Source organism: Spea bombifrons, chromosome 5 (genome assembly GCF_027358695.1).
Source record: "Spea bombifrons isolate aSpeBom1 chromosome 5, aSpeBom1.2.pri, whole genome shotgun sequence".
Lineage (NCBI taxonomy): Eukaryota > Metazoa > Chordata > Amphibia > Anura > Pelobatidae > Spea > Spea bombifrons.
Window position 1 is genome coordinate 34140381 of NC_071091.1, and position 15454 is coordinate 34155834.

A 15454-nucleotide genomic window follows, 5' to 3' on the forward strand; every position below is an offset into this window, starting at 1 on the left:
AAACAAGTGACCTCAACTGTTAATTAAGTCTGAAGATGCTGCAACCAACAAAATCCACTTACACAAATGTATGCAACTATTTGAAAAATCTCTATCATTCCTTAATAGTGAACAAGAGAATGAAGTGTTAATCGTGTAAAGGTTCATTCATCATACTTGCACTAGCAATAGTGTTACACCAAAGGTGACTCCTATAGAGTTTCTGAAGCGTTTCTGAAGTGTACAACCATTAAAGAGATTATATTTTCACCGGAAAGTAAGACTAGAAATATGCAGCCTTATTGGTTATTAGTATTAAATGTAATTTTTACATTCTTTATTGTTTTACATGTTAAATAGTGTGATTGCTAACAGCAATCACAGTCCCATCATGCCTAGGTTCCAGCACTTACACATCCAACCAGTAAATGCTGGAACCTAGGCATGATGAGACTGTGATTGCTGTTAGCAATCACACTCCTATCATGCCAAGTCAGCCAGTACATGCTGGTACAGGGTGGCTGTAAGTGATGTGCAGACCCCATACTGCTGGCAGCATCAATACACAAGGGGGCAGCTGACTAGGTTTCAGCATGTACTGGCTGACTTGGCATGATAGGAGTGAGATTGCTAACAGCAATCACAGTCCCATCATGCCTAGGTTTCAGCACTTACACATCCATGCTATCACACACACACTCATTCATTCATATACTCATTCATTCACAGATTCATTCCCTCAATCACGCATACTGATTCAAACATCCTCCCCACCCCCTTACCAGCACTGCAGCTCCTCGATGCCGCTCACAGACTTCAGCAGGGGGTGCGGCCTCCCTCTGCGTTCTCTGGTACTGCACAGAGGAAGCAGGATGTGATGTGAACTCTGCTGGGTTCCGCTTCATCCCCCCTGAGTTACGGGATCTGCCCCCCCGTCCCCCCCGGTTCCTACGCCCATGGCTGTACGTGTGACTTCTTGGTTTTCTCTGCGTAAGGCAGGATCACTGGTGTCTTCTTACAACAATGCTGGCTCCTTTGACACTTTTTGGAGTATTTCCTAAACAGTGATTGTCAGTGCATAGGCATAAAATACAAAGTATATCTATAACATGTATTAAGTGCGCTTAGCACGTATCCATTGATTATAAAATTATTTATACACAACCTGTATGTGTGTTTTAGAGTTGAATAACTTCTTTGTAAGATATATCTTAAAATTAGAAAAAACTAAAACAAAACAAAGGACACACTATGGTGTAGTATGTTCAAAGCACAATCAATTTATAAGCCAGCCATTGCACTCGCATATTCCAAGATTGATAAAGGCTCATCATAAATATTTCCAAAGAGGTTGATCTCCAACTCCCAGGACTTTGCCGTACCAGATCTTCAGACCTCATCCCCAAGAGGTTCTTAAGCAGCTTCACGCCTCCCGGAATGAAAAGGAAAATGACCGTACTCGATATAATGCGGATAAATATTTATTTATAATGGATCTTAACCAAGAGTGGCTAGAAAATATAGAAATATTATATATATGTATATAGGATGCTAAGCGCACTTAATACATAATATATATTCTTTTTGTGAAACTCACCTTTGCATATGGATGGGAAACCACATATTTAAGGTGCTGCTGGCATAGAAGGAAGAGCGCAGGAATGGTCACTTTACTTTAATATATATATATATATATTTTTTTTTTTTTGCGACATTATCCTACATAAAATACAAAGTGTTTATCCCTCTTGGGAATTTTAGAGGGGTTTGTAAGCCCTTTTTAGTCTGTATGGTTACTTAAAAGTGTAGGAGGATCCTAGTGATCAGACTTCAAATGTAATTTACTGAAAAGTTGGTAGAGAAATTGAACAGCCTCCCATCAGAAGTGGTAGAGGCTAATACTGTAAGGGAATTGAAAGACGCATGAGGTAGGCATAAAGTAAATAATACCCCAAGTTTGGGTAAAGTATACTAAATAAAGGACACTATTAAACTAGAAAGTAACACTATATTATTTTTTTTAGTAATGTTTAAATTAGTGAGTGTTTAAGTAGGACTAAAATATTTTATAAATAGAACCAAAACTATTTATAAAGGGCTGCTTAAATAAATAAAGTGCCTATTTTTAATATAAATAAATAAATTGTATGAAAACATTTCTGAACTTATTTATAAATATATAAATACCATATTGGCTCGATTATAGGCCGTACCCTTAAAGTTTGCTGCTATTTTAAAGAAAAAATTATTTTTCGAGAAAAAATGCACGAGTGGAATGGTAAAGCAGTATTTTATCTAATGAGTACTGGAAAAGTATGTCACGCCGGTGCTCCACCATAGAAGCCCTGGCGGAAGTGCCGGCAGCGGAGGTTGCCTACTAAATCTTTAGTGAATAAGTCTTCCTATAACAAATCAAACCCACAGAATACTATACACAGAACACCATATAAAGGTAAAAGATTATATAAATGTAGAAGATTAAATACAATTATTAACCCTTGCATAATTTTAATAGTGTATCACCTGATTACATTTGATGAAATGGAACCTAAGAAACTGATTGAATATATAATAATATATATATACGATGACACACCAATAATCAATCTAAAAATTCTAAAGGGGAACACTAAAATACTGATGTCTTATTAAGGGAGAAGCAATCTGATGTCAGAAACTTTTTTCAACCATCTGGAAAGAGAAGATACAGTGTAAATATATGTGTATCTACTGATTTTCTTCAATGATACATGAATAACTGGTCTTATAGACTTAATTATATCTGTAATTTCATGATAAAGAATAAAAAAGTGCACTTTGAGTTCTGTTGACATCCAGACAATATATAGAATACCGCATTTGCATTCTAGTAAATAAACAACATTATGGGATTTGCAATGAATAAAATGTCTTATTTTGTATTCTTTGCGGTTATTGTGCATCTAAAAGTAGTGATCTTCTTCTTTTGTAGACTACATATTTTGCACATTTTGCATCTGCCGCACCGATGAAAACCTTTGGTTTTCTTAGATAAAAAATGATCTTCCTTCATTTCGTCTAGATCTGGTAAAAAACTTGGAGCCAAAGTTAGTGTCAAACTTTCATTTTTTTTATAAATTATTTTCGGCTTTTCAGGGTGATAGTTTCCCAATATGTTATCTTGTCTAAAAATTGGCCAACGTTTATTTATCGCTTTCTTAATCTCAAACGCATTTGTCATTGTATTTCGTTAAAAAAGGAAAAATCAAACTACTTTAATTTTAAATCTCATTTTTCTAGAAGATCTTCTCTATTAGTCTTCTTAATCTTTTCAATATTGTTTAAGAGTAACTCTTATGGGTAATGTCTTTCTTCATACTTCTTTAATAGTTGTTGACTTTGATTAAAGAAGTCATTATCATTTGTGCAGTTTCTTCCAATAGGTGCCACTTGCCCCTTCGGTATGTCATGTAACCAATTGGTCCAAAAGATCTTTGGATCCTTCCCAAATAATTAGAATGTCATCTATCTAGCGTTTCCAGAGCACCAGATTTGTTGGTCCAGATGGACTTGGCTTCCCAATCCGCCACATATATGTTGGCATTGCTTGGTGCAAACCTGGTGCCCATGGCTGTACCGCATAACTGCAAATAAAATTTGTGATTGAACCAAAAATAGCTTTGTTTCAAAAGAAAACTAATGCAATCAAGAATAAATTTACTTTGTAATGGGTTTATGGTTGTGTCTCTTTGTAAAACTTCGCTGATAGCCTCCGCACCTTTATCGTGAGGAGTCATGGTGTATAAAGAAGAGACATCTATTGTCGCCCAAAGGTAATCAGATGCCCATTTTATGTCTTTTAAAATGTTCAAAATGTGCAAGTGGGACATATTTTTGTAAGAAATAATCCACATACTGCGAGGTGTTACTGGTTAGTGAATTAATTCCACTTATAAAGGGCCTACCGGGTGCATTTGTTAATTGGGATCTTTGACAAAAAATAAAAGACAGCTGTTTTAGGGAACTCAATATTATGAAAATGAAATTCATTTTTATTTAAGGTCACAGTATTTCTTCTCAGTTTACATCAAAACACTTTTGTTGGGTCTTCCCTTAACTTTTGGTATGTTGTGGTGTCACCCAGGATTTTATCTGCTTCATCAGATTATCTAAAAACTACAATATACTTCAGGAAACTAAAACATTATAAATACAGTTTTTTTAATGGAAAAAAGGTACGTGTGGAAATGGAAAGTCATTTTTCCATGGAGATGGTTTGTAAAGTCAAAATTGAATAGGTTGCTAGCATTCCATAAATTCGGCAACCTGGAGTCACACGTAAAGCCATTCCAGATCCCAACAGTGGCTTGTCTTGGAGCAATAGACAAAAATAAATAATAAAAAAAAGCTTTTTCTAGAATTAAAGATACCAAAGGAAGATTAAAAATAATGATTTTAAAGCATTTCTAGTTTTTGATTTAACAAGCTTATCAAAAAACTACAATAACTACAAAAACTATCACAACAGTGGCTTGTCTTGGAGATATGGTGTTGTCTCTGATTCCTGCTGTTCTTCAAACTTTGGTTTATTTGGAAGAGTGACTTCCAAACCCTTTCTACATCGGAGATTGAGAGTGAATAGGAGTGCTGGAAAAGGCAGGCTCTTCGAATACATTAGAGTAAGATGCTCTCGGAAAGTTCCAATCTGTCTTTCAGATCCTGCAACCAGTACATGCTAGAACCTGGGCATGATAGGAATGTGATTGCTTTTTGCAATCACACTCCTATCATGCTAAGTCAGCCAATATATGCTGGAGTCTGGGTATGCCTGGGCATGATAGGATTGTGATTGCTGTTATCAATCATATAAATCTACCTATCTATCTATCTATCTATCTATCTATCTATCTATCTATCTATCTATCTATCTATCTAATCTATCTATCTATCTTAGGGCTGCAACTAACAATTATTTTCATAATTGATTAGTTGGCCGATTATTTTTTCGTTTACTTAAAAGAGCAGAATAAAAACTTTGAGAAATTTTTTTTTGTTTTTATTTCCCAACCTGCCCCCCCCAGTTATGCACATCTGAGCCCAGGCTTGCCACACTGCCTCCCAGATATGACTTATATCTCCAGATATGCCTTATACCCCCAGATATGCCACTCTGCCCCCCAGATATGCCTTATACCCCCTGATATGCCACTCTGCCCTCCCCAGATATGCCTTATATCCCCTATATGCCTTATACCCCCTGATATGCCACTGTGCCCTCTGATATGTCTTATACCCCTGATATGCCACTCTGCCCTCCCAGATATGCCTTATACCCCCAGATATTCTCCTCTGCCCCCAGATATGTCTTATACCCCCCCTACATGCCATAGGGCCCTCTGATATGCCTTATACCCCAGATATGCCACTCTGCCACCAGATTTGCCTTATATCGCCTATAAGCCTTATACCCCCGATATGCCACTGTGCGCTCTGATATGCCTTATACCTCCAGTATGATTTATACCCCTAGATATGTCACTCTGCTCCCAGATATGCCTTATACCCCCTATATGCCATAGTACCCTTTGCAATGCCTTATACCCAAGATATGCAACTCTGACCCCCAAATATCCCTTATACCCCTACACACCACTGTGCCCCTGATATGCCACTGTTTACCCCCCACGGAAATACTCTCAGTGCTCCATACTCCGTGGTGTCTAGCAGGGGCAGCCGGTAAACGCTTGCGCGATGCACGTAGATAAACCTCTGCTGCTGGCCGGCACATCACACAGATGCTCACCAGCTGCCAGAGAGGAGGATACAGGTCCCCTGCAGCACTTATTAGTCATTCGTATGGACTTTTAACTGTTGGAGCAAGGAGACCAGTGGTCTCTGTCGGCCAAATTGCACCAAGTTAACCCCTGACAGCGAACCTACGGACTTCCGCTCCCGAGTGGGAATCCGTAGGTTCGCCGTCAGGAGTTAAAAAAGGCCATGCTAGTGAGCCTATTGGTCGTCTGCAGGGTCCTGCTATCTTCGCTTCTTCGTTTCTGTGGGACGAACGTAAAAATGCACTCTTTGTATTCGTTTTCATGTTCGCCTGAATATGAATGCACATGTCTAATCCCACTCACTGATTTGCTAATGGGTGAATAGATAGATAGATAGATAGATAGATAGATGTAATACCCAATAACTGAAAAAGAGAAAACTAGTTTAAGAAAAACATGAACATTGCTCTGGTCCTAGAGCATAAAAAAGCTGTCTTTGAGGGGTTAGATTAATAGTGTGCGTATATTAGAATAGTACATGATGAGTGTTGAAGGCAATGAAGAAAAATCATTTTTAAAGTTTAGCGATTTAATGTTTCATCCCAGATTACCCTCAATCCAATACCATGCATTGGAACAATTAGTACAAATTAGCACCACCACAATCCTTTTACTCAGCACCACAAAATTTATTTTGTAAATGTCCATAACAAATCACAATAAAAAATGAATTTCCAGTTTATTATAATAAAGCATGAATCCACAGTACTGGTATAATTACATTTCCTATACAATAAAAAATATTTATAAATCACACTCTGTGAATTAGATGGTATCAAATTAGAAAAACAAAAATGTAAAAAAATTAATCATTAGAACACGAAATATAAATATTAGATTTTGATACATTGCTCTATAGAAGGTCCCAGGCTGTTAGCTAAATTTAGACATTAAACTCTGCTACAACATACTTAGAGGAACCCTGTAGCTTTTGATGAACAATTGAATTTTTTTTTATAACATTTTTAGATCTACATTAATTTTTGTTAATTTTCAGATTTAGATTTAACAAGATTATCAAACAACTACAATAACTACAAAAATCTCAACGGTGGCTTGTCATATATGGTGTTATGGAGATATGGTTCTTCAAACTTTGGTTTATTCGGAAGAGTGACTTCCAAACCCTTTCTACATCGGAGATTGAGGGTGAATAAGAGTTCTGGAAAAGGCAGGCTCTCCGAATACATTAGAGTAAGAGGATTTCAGGAACTGAACGTAGGCCTGCATGCTGCGGTTGATGCTCTCGGACAGTTCCAATTTGTCCTTTAGATCCTGCAGGCAGCTCTGGAACCGGCATTCAGTCTGGTGGTGAAAAGAAAACCAAAATGAGTGGACAGCATTTGTATAAATTAGTAGCTAGCAGTTAAAATAAAAAGTTGCATTGAGGTACTCGATATACAGCGTGTCTGCACACACATGGGTTGTCAGTCATATGTAAATGAAAACCTCTACAAAAAAAAATCACAAAAAACAAAATCATCTGCCAGAACTTTATCCACTGCAACATCCAGGGGAACAATGTATAGCAGAAAAGGGAGATATGTGCATGAGGAATGAGTTCTGATATTAGCGCCACACAACTGTGTCAGACAGGACTTAAAATCGTTATGGACATATACGTTCAATCATAGTCCCGATCTGTCACATGACTACTTGCATACGCGTCTGCCCATTCCAGATCTGGGGTGGTGACTGCAGTGTGAAGATAGAGGTGTATAGGTAGGTCAAACAGGCATCTGCTAAGGATATAAACAGACTCCTGCCCAAACAAATGCGCCTGGCAGATACTGCAAAGACCCACTTCTGCAAAAACAAGTTGGCATAGATATCCAACAAACTAGCACAACACAAAAATCTATGCTTAGGCTTCCATAAGCTCTTATTTTTAGATGACTTGGACCATATACTCACCTCTTCTTTGATGCAGAGGATTTCAATCACTTCAGCTTTGGTTATGCTAAGCTGGGTTTCAAGATCCAGGATTTTAGACTGTGTTGCCCTTTCTTTACACGTCACACATTCTCTTGCTTGATTAACCTGCAAATGTTTCAGATGTTAGGATGAAATTGCCTAAGGCGCTTTGTGACACTTTGGGTGTCCACCATATACATCCTACCTGCTCTGCAAGATAAGCATTCAGCTGGCATGCCATAGCTGCGCAGTCACGATCTCTTCCTTCTAGCTGCCACTGGCTCTGCTGGAGAAAATCTTCTTGTTTGGCCACAATCTGCATAAGATCTTTCTGTTGGATTCCTGCATCATCCAGTTTCCTGGTAAAAAAAACAAGCCAATCAAGGATGTGTGGTCAGATTTTGTCCATCACCCACTTAGCAATAATGCAACACAAACACAAAGGAGAAAAAGAGAAAGAAAGAATCGTTCTTCCAGAATAATAATTGTCATGATGTAAATCATTACTTAAGTGAAAAACATCCAGATCAACTTACCTTTCCAGATCTGCTAGTTTAGCAACTAAACAGTTGTTTTCTTCTAAAGCAGACTGGTACTTCTCTCTTGTTGACAAAACCTTTTCTTCTTGTTTCTCCATCTGCCAAAACAACATGTCTTAATATATATCATATACAAGAACAAGGAAGACATGGAAAAAAAACAAATAGAGGATATTAATAGTCCAGTCCAATGCTCCATGATTTTGTATAAATAAATATGCCTTTAAAGGGTAACAAGACAAACCCCCTCTTTATTAACCTTTTATAGCCTGCAGTAACATCACACTAACTACTGGTCAACACCACATGACTGTCAGCCCCAGAAGAAGTGAAGCAGCTATGAATGTGTAAATAGAGCACGCACGTTTTGAGATATGTTCAGGGATACAGAAAAAAAAGTTGGTTACTGTTCTACACACCCATAAAAACATTTAATGTGTTACTGGGGATTAAGTGGTTAGACAAAAGAAAAAAATGCCCCCCCCCACGAAAATCTATATATAAATAACAGACATATTTAAAGGCAACAACAATGTCTTGGACCCAAATGCCTTGCTTGAAGAGCTATTGCTGTGCCAGTTCCTTACCCCAGTGCGCATGTCAGAGATGATACTGGTGAGCTCTATGTTCTTTCGCTCCTGATCCAGCAGCAGTTCTTGACAATCTTGAAGTTTCCTCTCTGATTGCTTTACCATCTCCACACATGCAAGGTAACTCTAAAGTAAGATCAATGTTATACTCAGGTATGGAAGTGTCACTGGCTGAGTGCAGCTTAAATGAAGTATGGCAATAACATCAAGAACAAGTTTTAACTTTACTTACTTGAAGATGAAAAAGGAGGAGGAAAAATGATAGGAGATACAGTATAAGACCATAAAAAGTTGGTTGCTCTATACCAGAGTGTCTCAGTGTTGGTCACAAGGTGCCCTGAACATCACAAGCTAGCTAAGTCAACTACCTTTGTCTTCTGATGGAACGGAAATGAAATCCCAAATCCAAGAAGGAAATAGGGTTAATATTTTACCTCTCCAACTTCCAGATCCTTTGGCGTTTTTTTGTCGCACTTTTCCAGCTGCTTGCAGACTTCACGAGCCTCCATCCGAGCCTTTTCAACCTGTAAGAGAATAGGGACTTCCGTTTCAGGAGAGATTCTCATGCAAACTTATAAATCATATTGTCTTTTCCAAGTAAATGACCACCTCATTTAGCAGCAGAGGCCCTATTCTCTTTGTAATGTAATGTAAAATATCAACGTGTTAGACACAAAGCTGGTGCAGATTGTTTGATAACAAAATACCAATTAGTGAAGACAATTACAAAGTTATTAGGTTGTATATTAAATGGCACAATTCAAATATTTTTCAGAACAGCAAAGGAGAAAAACCCAAGAAATGTAGATTGTGGCTAGAAGAAGCACAGTATTAGTGGTGTACCCACAAAATATCCATATGACAAACCTGATCTTTGTAGGTATCCACCAGACCTTCATACTGATGCAGGGAACTCTTCAGCTGTTGTACTTCATTGTGAGAAAATGCCAGTTTCTCCTCCGCTGTGGCCAAAGTAGACTGCAAGTGACAGAAGGAGTGCTTTGTTTATTTAAACTGTTCACAGTGCGAGAGAGAGATTCACACAAGGCAAATTATTTTATCCTCTTGCTTGGGCATCCATGGATATGTCCACCATGTTCTCACTTTAAAGGCACAGTCTAGCCACTATATGCACTTTAATCCACAATGGCCGATTAATCCCCCTTGCAAAAGCGTGGAGGCATTCTACAGAATCTCCCCATATACATAGCAATCACATGTAGTTTTAATCTTTTTTAAGAAAAGAAGATGTTTTTACTCATTTACAATAAATCACCCATATTGATCCCCTGCTGGTGAGAGGTACGAAGGACTAACCTTTAGTTTCTCATGCTCTTGTTTAAAAAAGGTGTTCTCTGTATGCTGCTGGTGAAGTTCCTCCATGAGTGATTCCTGATCCAGACGGGACATCTCCTCATTGGTCTGAATGTCTTCCAGCAGTTCTGTTATACGACTAGATAAGTGAGGAAGGACAATAGTAAAATAAGTAAAATTGTTCATGCATCATCCAAGGTTCCGGCTATGGACTTAGTGAATCCTCTTACTTGTTCAGTGTACTGATGACCTTCTCCATTTCACTCTTCTCATTCATATAGGCGCTGTGAAGGCTTTTCCAGTTGTCGATGTCGGACAGGGACCTAGCCAGTTCTGCATTCTGCCAAAAAAACAAATACATAAGAAACCAAAGAAAAACACAATTATTTTTATCATTATACTTTTCTGTCTCCTTCTATCCCAAATTATTTGAATTCCGCAATAAAAGCATCCCTATATTACCTTTGAATGCTAAAGTACTACCCGATAAAAAACATTACAAACATTCATTACTTTTTGGGGAATTGCCAACTGATATTTTAATAGTGTCAATTTTGTGACTGTTATATAGTTATAGAGGATAATTACAGTAATAATATATACAATGCCTTACTACTGAAATATGTGAACGCCAAGTCAACGTGCCTACTTAGCACCTTGTGTTGACTTACTTTTTCTGCAAGCTGTGCGTTCAGTGTTTGCACCGTCTCCTCGCTGCGTTCTGCTCGCTGTTTCAATGCTCTGGCGGATTTTTTCAAGGCATCTTTGTCCAACTTTTGCTTCATTTCGTTGTAATGTTCCTTGGTCTTCTCCATTTCTATCTTATGCTGGACTTCAGCACGCTCCAGATTCTGAAATACAACAAATTATCTAGAGTTACAACGGACCAGGAAAGTTCTACATGCTAACAGGGCACCAACAAGGTAGATGTGAATGAAAAAGAATAATGATATACATATAATAAGATACATTCTGCATCATGCAAAGAATCCTGAAAGCAGATGAAAAATGAGGTGGATCAGACTATACCTTGAGCTGGACAGTCAGATGGTTGTTCTCTACCTCACAACTTCTGAGCTGCCCCTGCAAATAAGCTTTTGTGGCATCCAGAGACTTGGACAGTTCTGATGCTTTCTGAGCTTTATCCTGAAAAGAAAAGCACATCGTATCCAACATTAGTCACAATATAAGAAAATTCCTAACAAAACTGGCCTTGGAAGGCGAATGATGGATATTCACACCTTTTCTGTCTGCAGTTGGAGAAGAAGGTCATCCACTTCCTTCTCTTTCTCATAAAGCCTCAGCTGGAGATGCTGAATAGGAAGAAACGTTAACATGAATGAGAAAGGAAGCAGAGCCACATTCAAAATTACATCATGGTATCTACCGTCTGTATGTGAATGGTATCGGCATCTAAAAAAATGGCTCTGGTGACCAATGCAGGCGCGTTAATTAATGAAGAGCTGAAAGACTACCTATATGTTGCTTATCTTTCTAATAATATTTCAGTTGTCTTTAAGGTAAAATTTAAACTAGGTGTAAGTAGCAGTTTTTGAGGTGCGCATATCGACAAATACCAAATGGTGACCAAGAACACATTGCGTGAATGGCACTGGCATGCTCGCTCTATTTTATGACATTCAAAAAGAAGAAGCTATTTTAAGGAATAATAACTGGACATTAGACATAAGGCATGGAACGTACTGTTTTCTCAGTGTCTGAGTCGGACAGTTTCTTCATAAGCAGTTGTTGTTTTTCTGTCTGGGGGGGGTGAAATAAAAAAGCTTCAACTATAAAGCAAGGATTTTCCATAACCACAAAATTAAAGACGTCCCCTCAAATGAATAACAAATATGCAAACATCTTCCAGTGGGGGCAGATCATCATGTAACCAGTTTTGGACCCATGTGCCCTCCTGTAACCTAAGATGAACCCCCAACCAATACTCTGGCCCTGCTTCTAGGTCTTTCTGGAGCCTACATCTATTTAGAAAGCTGTAGAGTAGTATAAGTTACTTACCTCTCTGAAATGCTGCTCACTAAGCAGTGTCCGAAGTGCCTTGTTGGTGCCTTCACATGTACTCAGTTTTTGAAGCAGGATCTCGTTCTGCCTGGCTAGCTGGTTTACATCAGTGGAGGACATTCTCTTTTCCTGTTAAGAGAAGTTTACTGTTGATTAAGACGAAGCAGCAAAATGATGCTTTGTGTTATTGTCACTCGAGGACTGCAAACAGGCCACAATTTGTGGATATCCCAGCTTGAGAACATTAAGAAAAAATAACTAAACTACTTTCAGGCAGGGATACACATAATTCCGGACTCTTGTTTGTGGCCCTTTAGGATTACAGCTGTGCATCCCTTAAGGAAGAATTTAAATAATTGAAATTAAAGAATCTGTTGCGATATTGTGGTTCGTCACATAGACATGTTTTATGTAAAAAATGTAAACCTGCATCCCATAAAACCAGATAATATGAATGTCATGATGGCGCCCCTTTAAGTATAAGCTACTTACATATTTCATCCTGTCGACGGTATTACGCAGGATCCCCACTTGCTTGGCAGCCTCTGAACCATCCCTCTCAGGTTCCATCAGTTTAGACAGGAGATGACACTTCTCTTCTTGCAGCTGATGTTTCTGGAACCTGTATTAACATATTCAATGAAGACCTGGATTCCACATTTATATACATATTTCTATAATTCGGTCATTTTGTTTGTTATCGCCATAAATATGATAGGTTGCTGCCATTGAAAAGGAAAACGTTTATTAACAGTTCCAACAACCCTTCACATTTTTACAGTTGCAAGCTTATGTAGGTAAATGTTTTGTGAGAGGCTAAGATAAGTCACCAATTTTAAAGATGCCTATGAGGTCCAAGTTTCCCCCCCCAGTATTAAAATCTGCCTGTCTTGATATAACTAAATCGACCCAATGGTGCTGTTTCAGGCAAAACATTAATTGCATTAATCTCTAGTACAATAAGCACTGAAGCTTCAAAGAAACACTTCTATGGCAACAACCTATCAGTGCCTGGTTTTGTGTCACATATCAATTAAGCATTCCCAGCTAAAATTGTGAATAAAGTGAAATTTTACATGATTACATAATTATTTCCTGAAGGGTCCCTGCTTAAGTATGAGGTCCCTAAAGCTGCATTTTGGTAGTAAAGTAGGTGGAACAGCACCTTTAACACTCATGTATTTTGCAGTGTAGCATGACTAAACAATCTTTTTTTGGGGAATACATACAGATTTAGGTCCTTCTCTTCATTAATCTGCTCTATGCTCATTTTCAAACGTGCATTTTCATGCTCAGTCTCATCCAGTTCCAGTGACATTTTGGCTAGTTTGTCCTTCTGCTCCTCCAGAAGCTTTTTGGAAGCAGACAATTTCCCCTCATAAAGCTCCAGGACGTGTTCATTCTTCTTGAGTTCCAGCTCGTGCTTTAGGGTATCAACTTTGCTGATCAAGGAATCAATCTTCTTTTCGTAGGTGTTGATTTTGAGGTGGATGGTACCTCCTTCTTTAGAAAGGTCATCGAGACTCAAGGCTGAGACCATCTTCTTAGTATCTGGAGGTATGATATCCAAACGATGTGTAAAACCCTGCAGAATCAAAGTGAACAAAATAATAAAATGATAAACATAAACCACCATGACACTGAAATAAGAGTTCTCTGTTGGTGGTTATCAGGGAAGTCAATGAATCCCCACTAAAAGAGTTTTTCCAAAATTATATTATTTGAAGTAGGTTTGAGAAATTATTCAACTTCAAGGTGCATTCATGTTTTTTGGGGATCAGTGAGGCAAATTTTGTTTTTCCCCACTGATCAAACAGCTGCCTTTAGACAGGAGCAGAGGGTGTCTGTGAGGATAGTATTTGGAACTCATGTTCACAGTTTTGCTCCTGAGATGTAACTAGGGCTCTTGGCGCTTGGGGTAGAGTCGAGGCTCCGTGCCACCCCGACAGCAAACCTGTTTAAGGATGTAATGGGAGATTTCCGCTAGGCGGCGAGAGTGAATGCCTTTTATTGTCAGGCCAATACCGGACAAATGGCCAGGCCACATACTTCGCCTTACTTCAGCTCCAATGGCAGTTCGGGTCCTGCAGTCACCCCATGTTTACAGTTACAGTTCCTCTTACTTATAGTGCTTGACCAACAATTAAACTAGCAAGGATCATCATGACCTCAACCCACATATTAAATAATATTATGGTTCATGTAATGCTATCATATTGTGTGGCGCTGTACAATAGGTCTCTACATACCATGTAAATAGAATACATAAGTCTCTTTGCTCAAGAACATCTTATAGTTAACAAGTCTACACGTAGATGGACCATACAACTTCTGAAGCTGTAGATTTAATTAGTATCTGTAAGCAGAGCCGGCCTTAGGCGTTGTGGCGCCCTGTGCGGACTACTCCTCTGGCGCCCCCCCTCACTACCCCCCTCTCTGCCCCTTCAAACTACCCGCCCTCTCTGCCCCTTTAAACTACCCCCCCTCAAACTACCCCTCCCCTCTACCCCTTCAAACTACCCCTCCCCTCTGCCCCTTCAAACTACCCCCCCTGCCCCTTCAAACTACCCCCCCTGCCCCTTCAAACTACCCCCCCTGCCCCTTCAAACTACCCCCCCGCCCCTTCAAACTACCCCCCCGCCCCTTCAAACTACCCCCCCCTGCCCCTTCAAACTACCCCCCCCCACTTACCTTGTTGCCGGAGTCCTGCGGTAAGAGCGGGAGGCATCCGTCTTCTCGCTCTGCCGGCATTTCATGTTGAGCGCCGGTATAGTCCGGCGCTCAACATGAGATGCTGGCACCGCGACGGAGTCACGGAGAGTAAGGGGCGCCGAGCGGTTGCCGAGAACTTCACGAGCAACCGCTCGGCGCCCCTGACCGGGACTTAGATTAAAGCATCGTTTTTTTTTTTTAAACTTTATTTAACATCAATGATGTTAAATAAAGTTTAAAAAAAAAACAAAAAAAAAAACGATGCTTTAATCTAAGTCCCGGTCAGGCGCCCCTGCAACCGTGGCGCCCTGTGCGGTCGCACAGGTCGCACACCCCTAAGGCCGGCCCTGTCTGTAAGGATGGCTGTTCAAAAAAAGGCAAGCAGCGAACAGCGGAAATATCATTTGAGTGGACACCTTACCTCCCGCTTCAAGCCATTGCCACAGGCAGATGTTTTTCCGGGTGGGATCCATGGGACCTTTGATTTGATCTTCGTGGTGCGACGCAGGTTTGCAGTCTCACCTCTCATTTTGCTCTCTGACGGTTATTCCGTAGAAATCTAATTAAGAAG

The 15454-nt window shown here is 39.4% G+C and overlaps 1 protein-coding gene across 1 annotated transcript; it reads right to left on the reverse strand.

Annotated features, from left to right (window-relative positions):
* Positions 1-6923: 6923 nt before the first annotated feature.
* LOC128497644 (outer dense fiber protein 2-like) lies at positions 6924-15454 on the reverse strand. The gene is made up of 17 exons (XM_053467807.1): positions 15305-15454; positions 13401-13756; positions 12664-12793; positions 12169-12300; positions 11854-11910; positions 11391-11462; positions 11179-11295; positions 10821-11000; positions 10380-10489; positions 10153-10288; positions 9703-9813; positions 9270-9359; positions 8833-8961; positions 8243-8343; positions 7912-8065; positions 7707-7832; positions 6924-7097 (listed from the first exon to the last, which is right to left on the reverse strand). Exons 1-17 carry the CDS (start codon positions 15410-15412, stop codon positions 6924-6926), a joined length of 2283 nt encoding a protein of 760 aa, XP_053323782.1. The 5' UTR covers positions 15413-15454.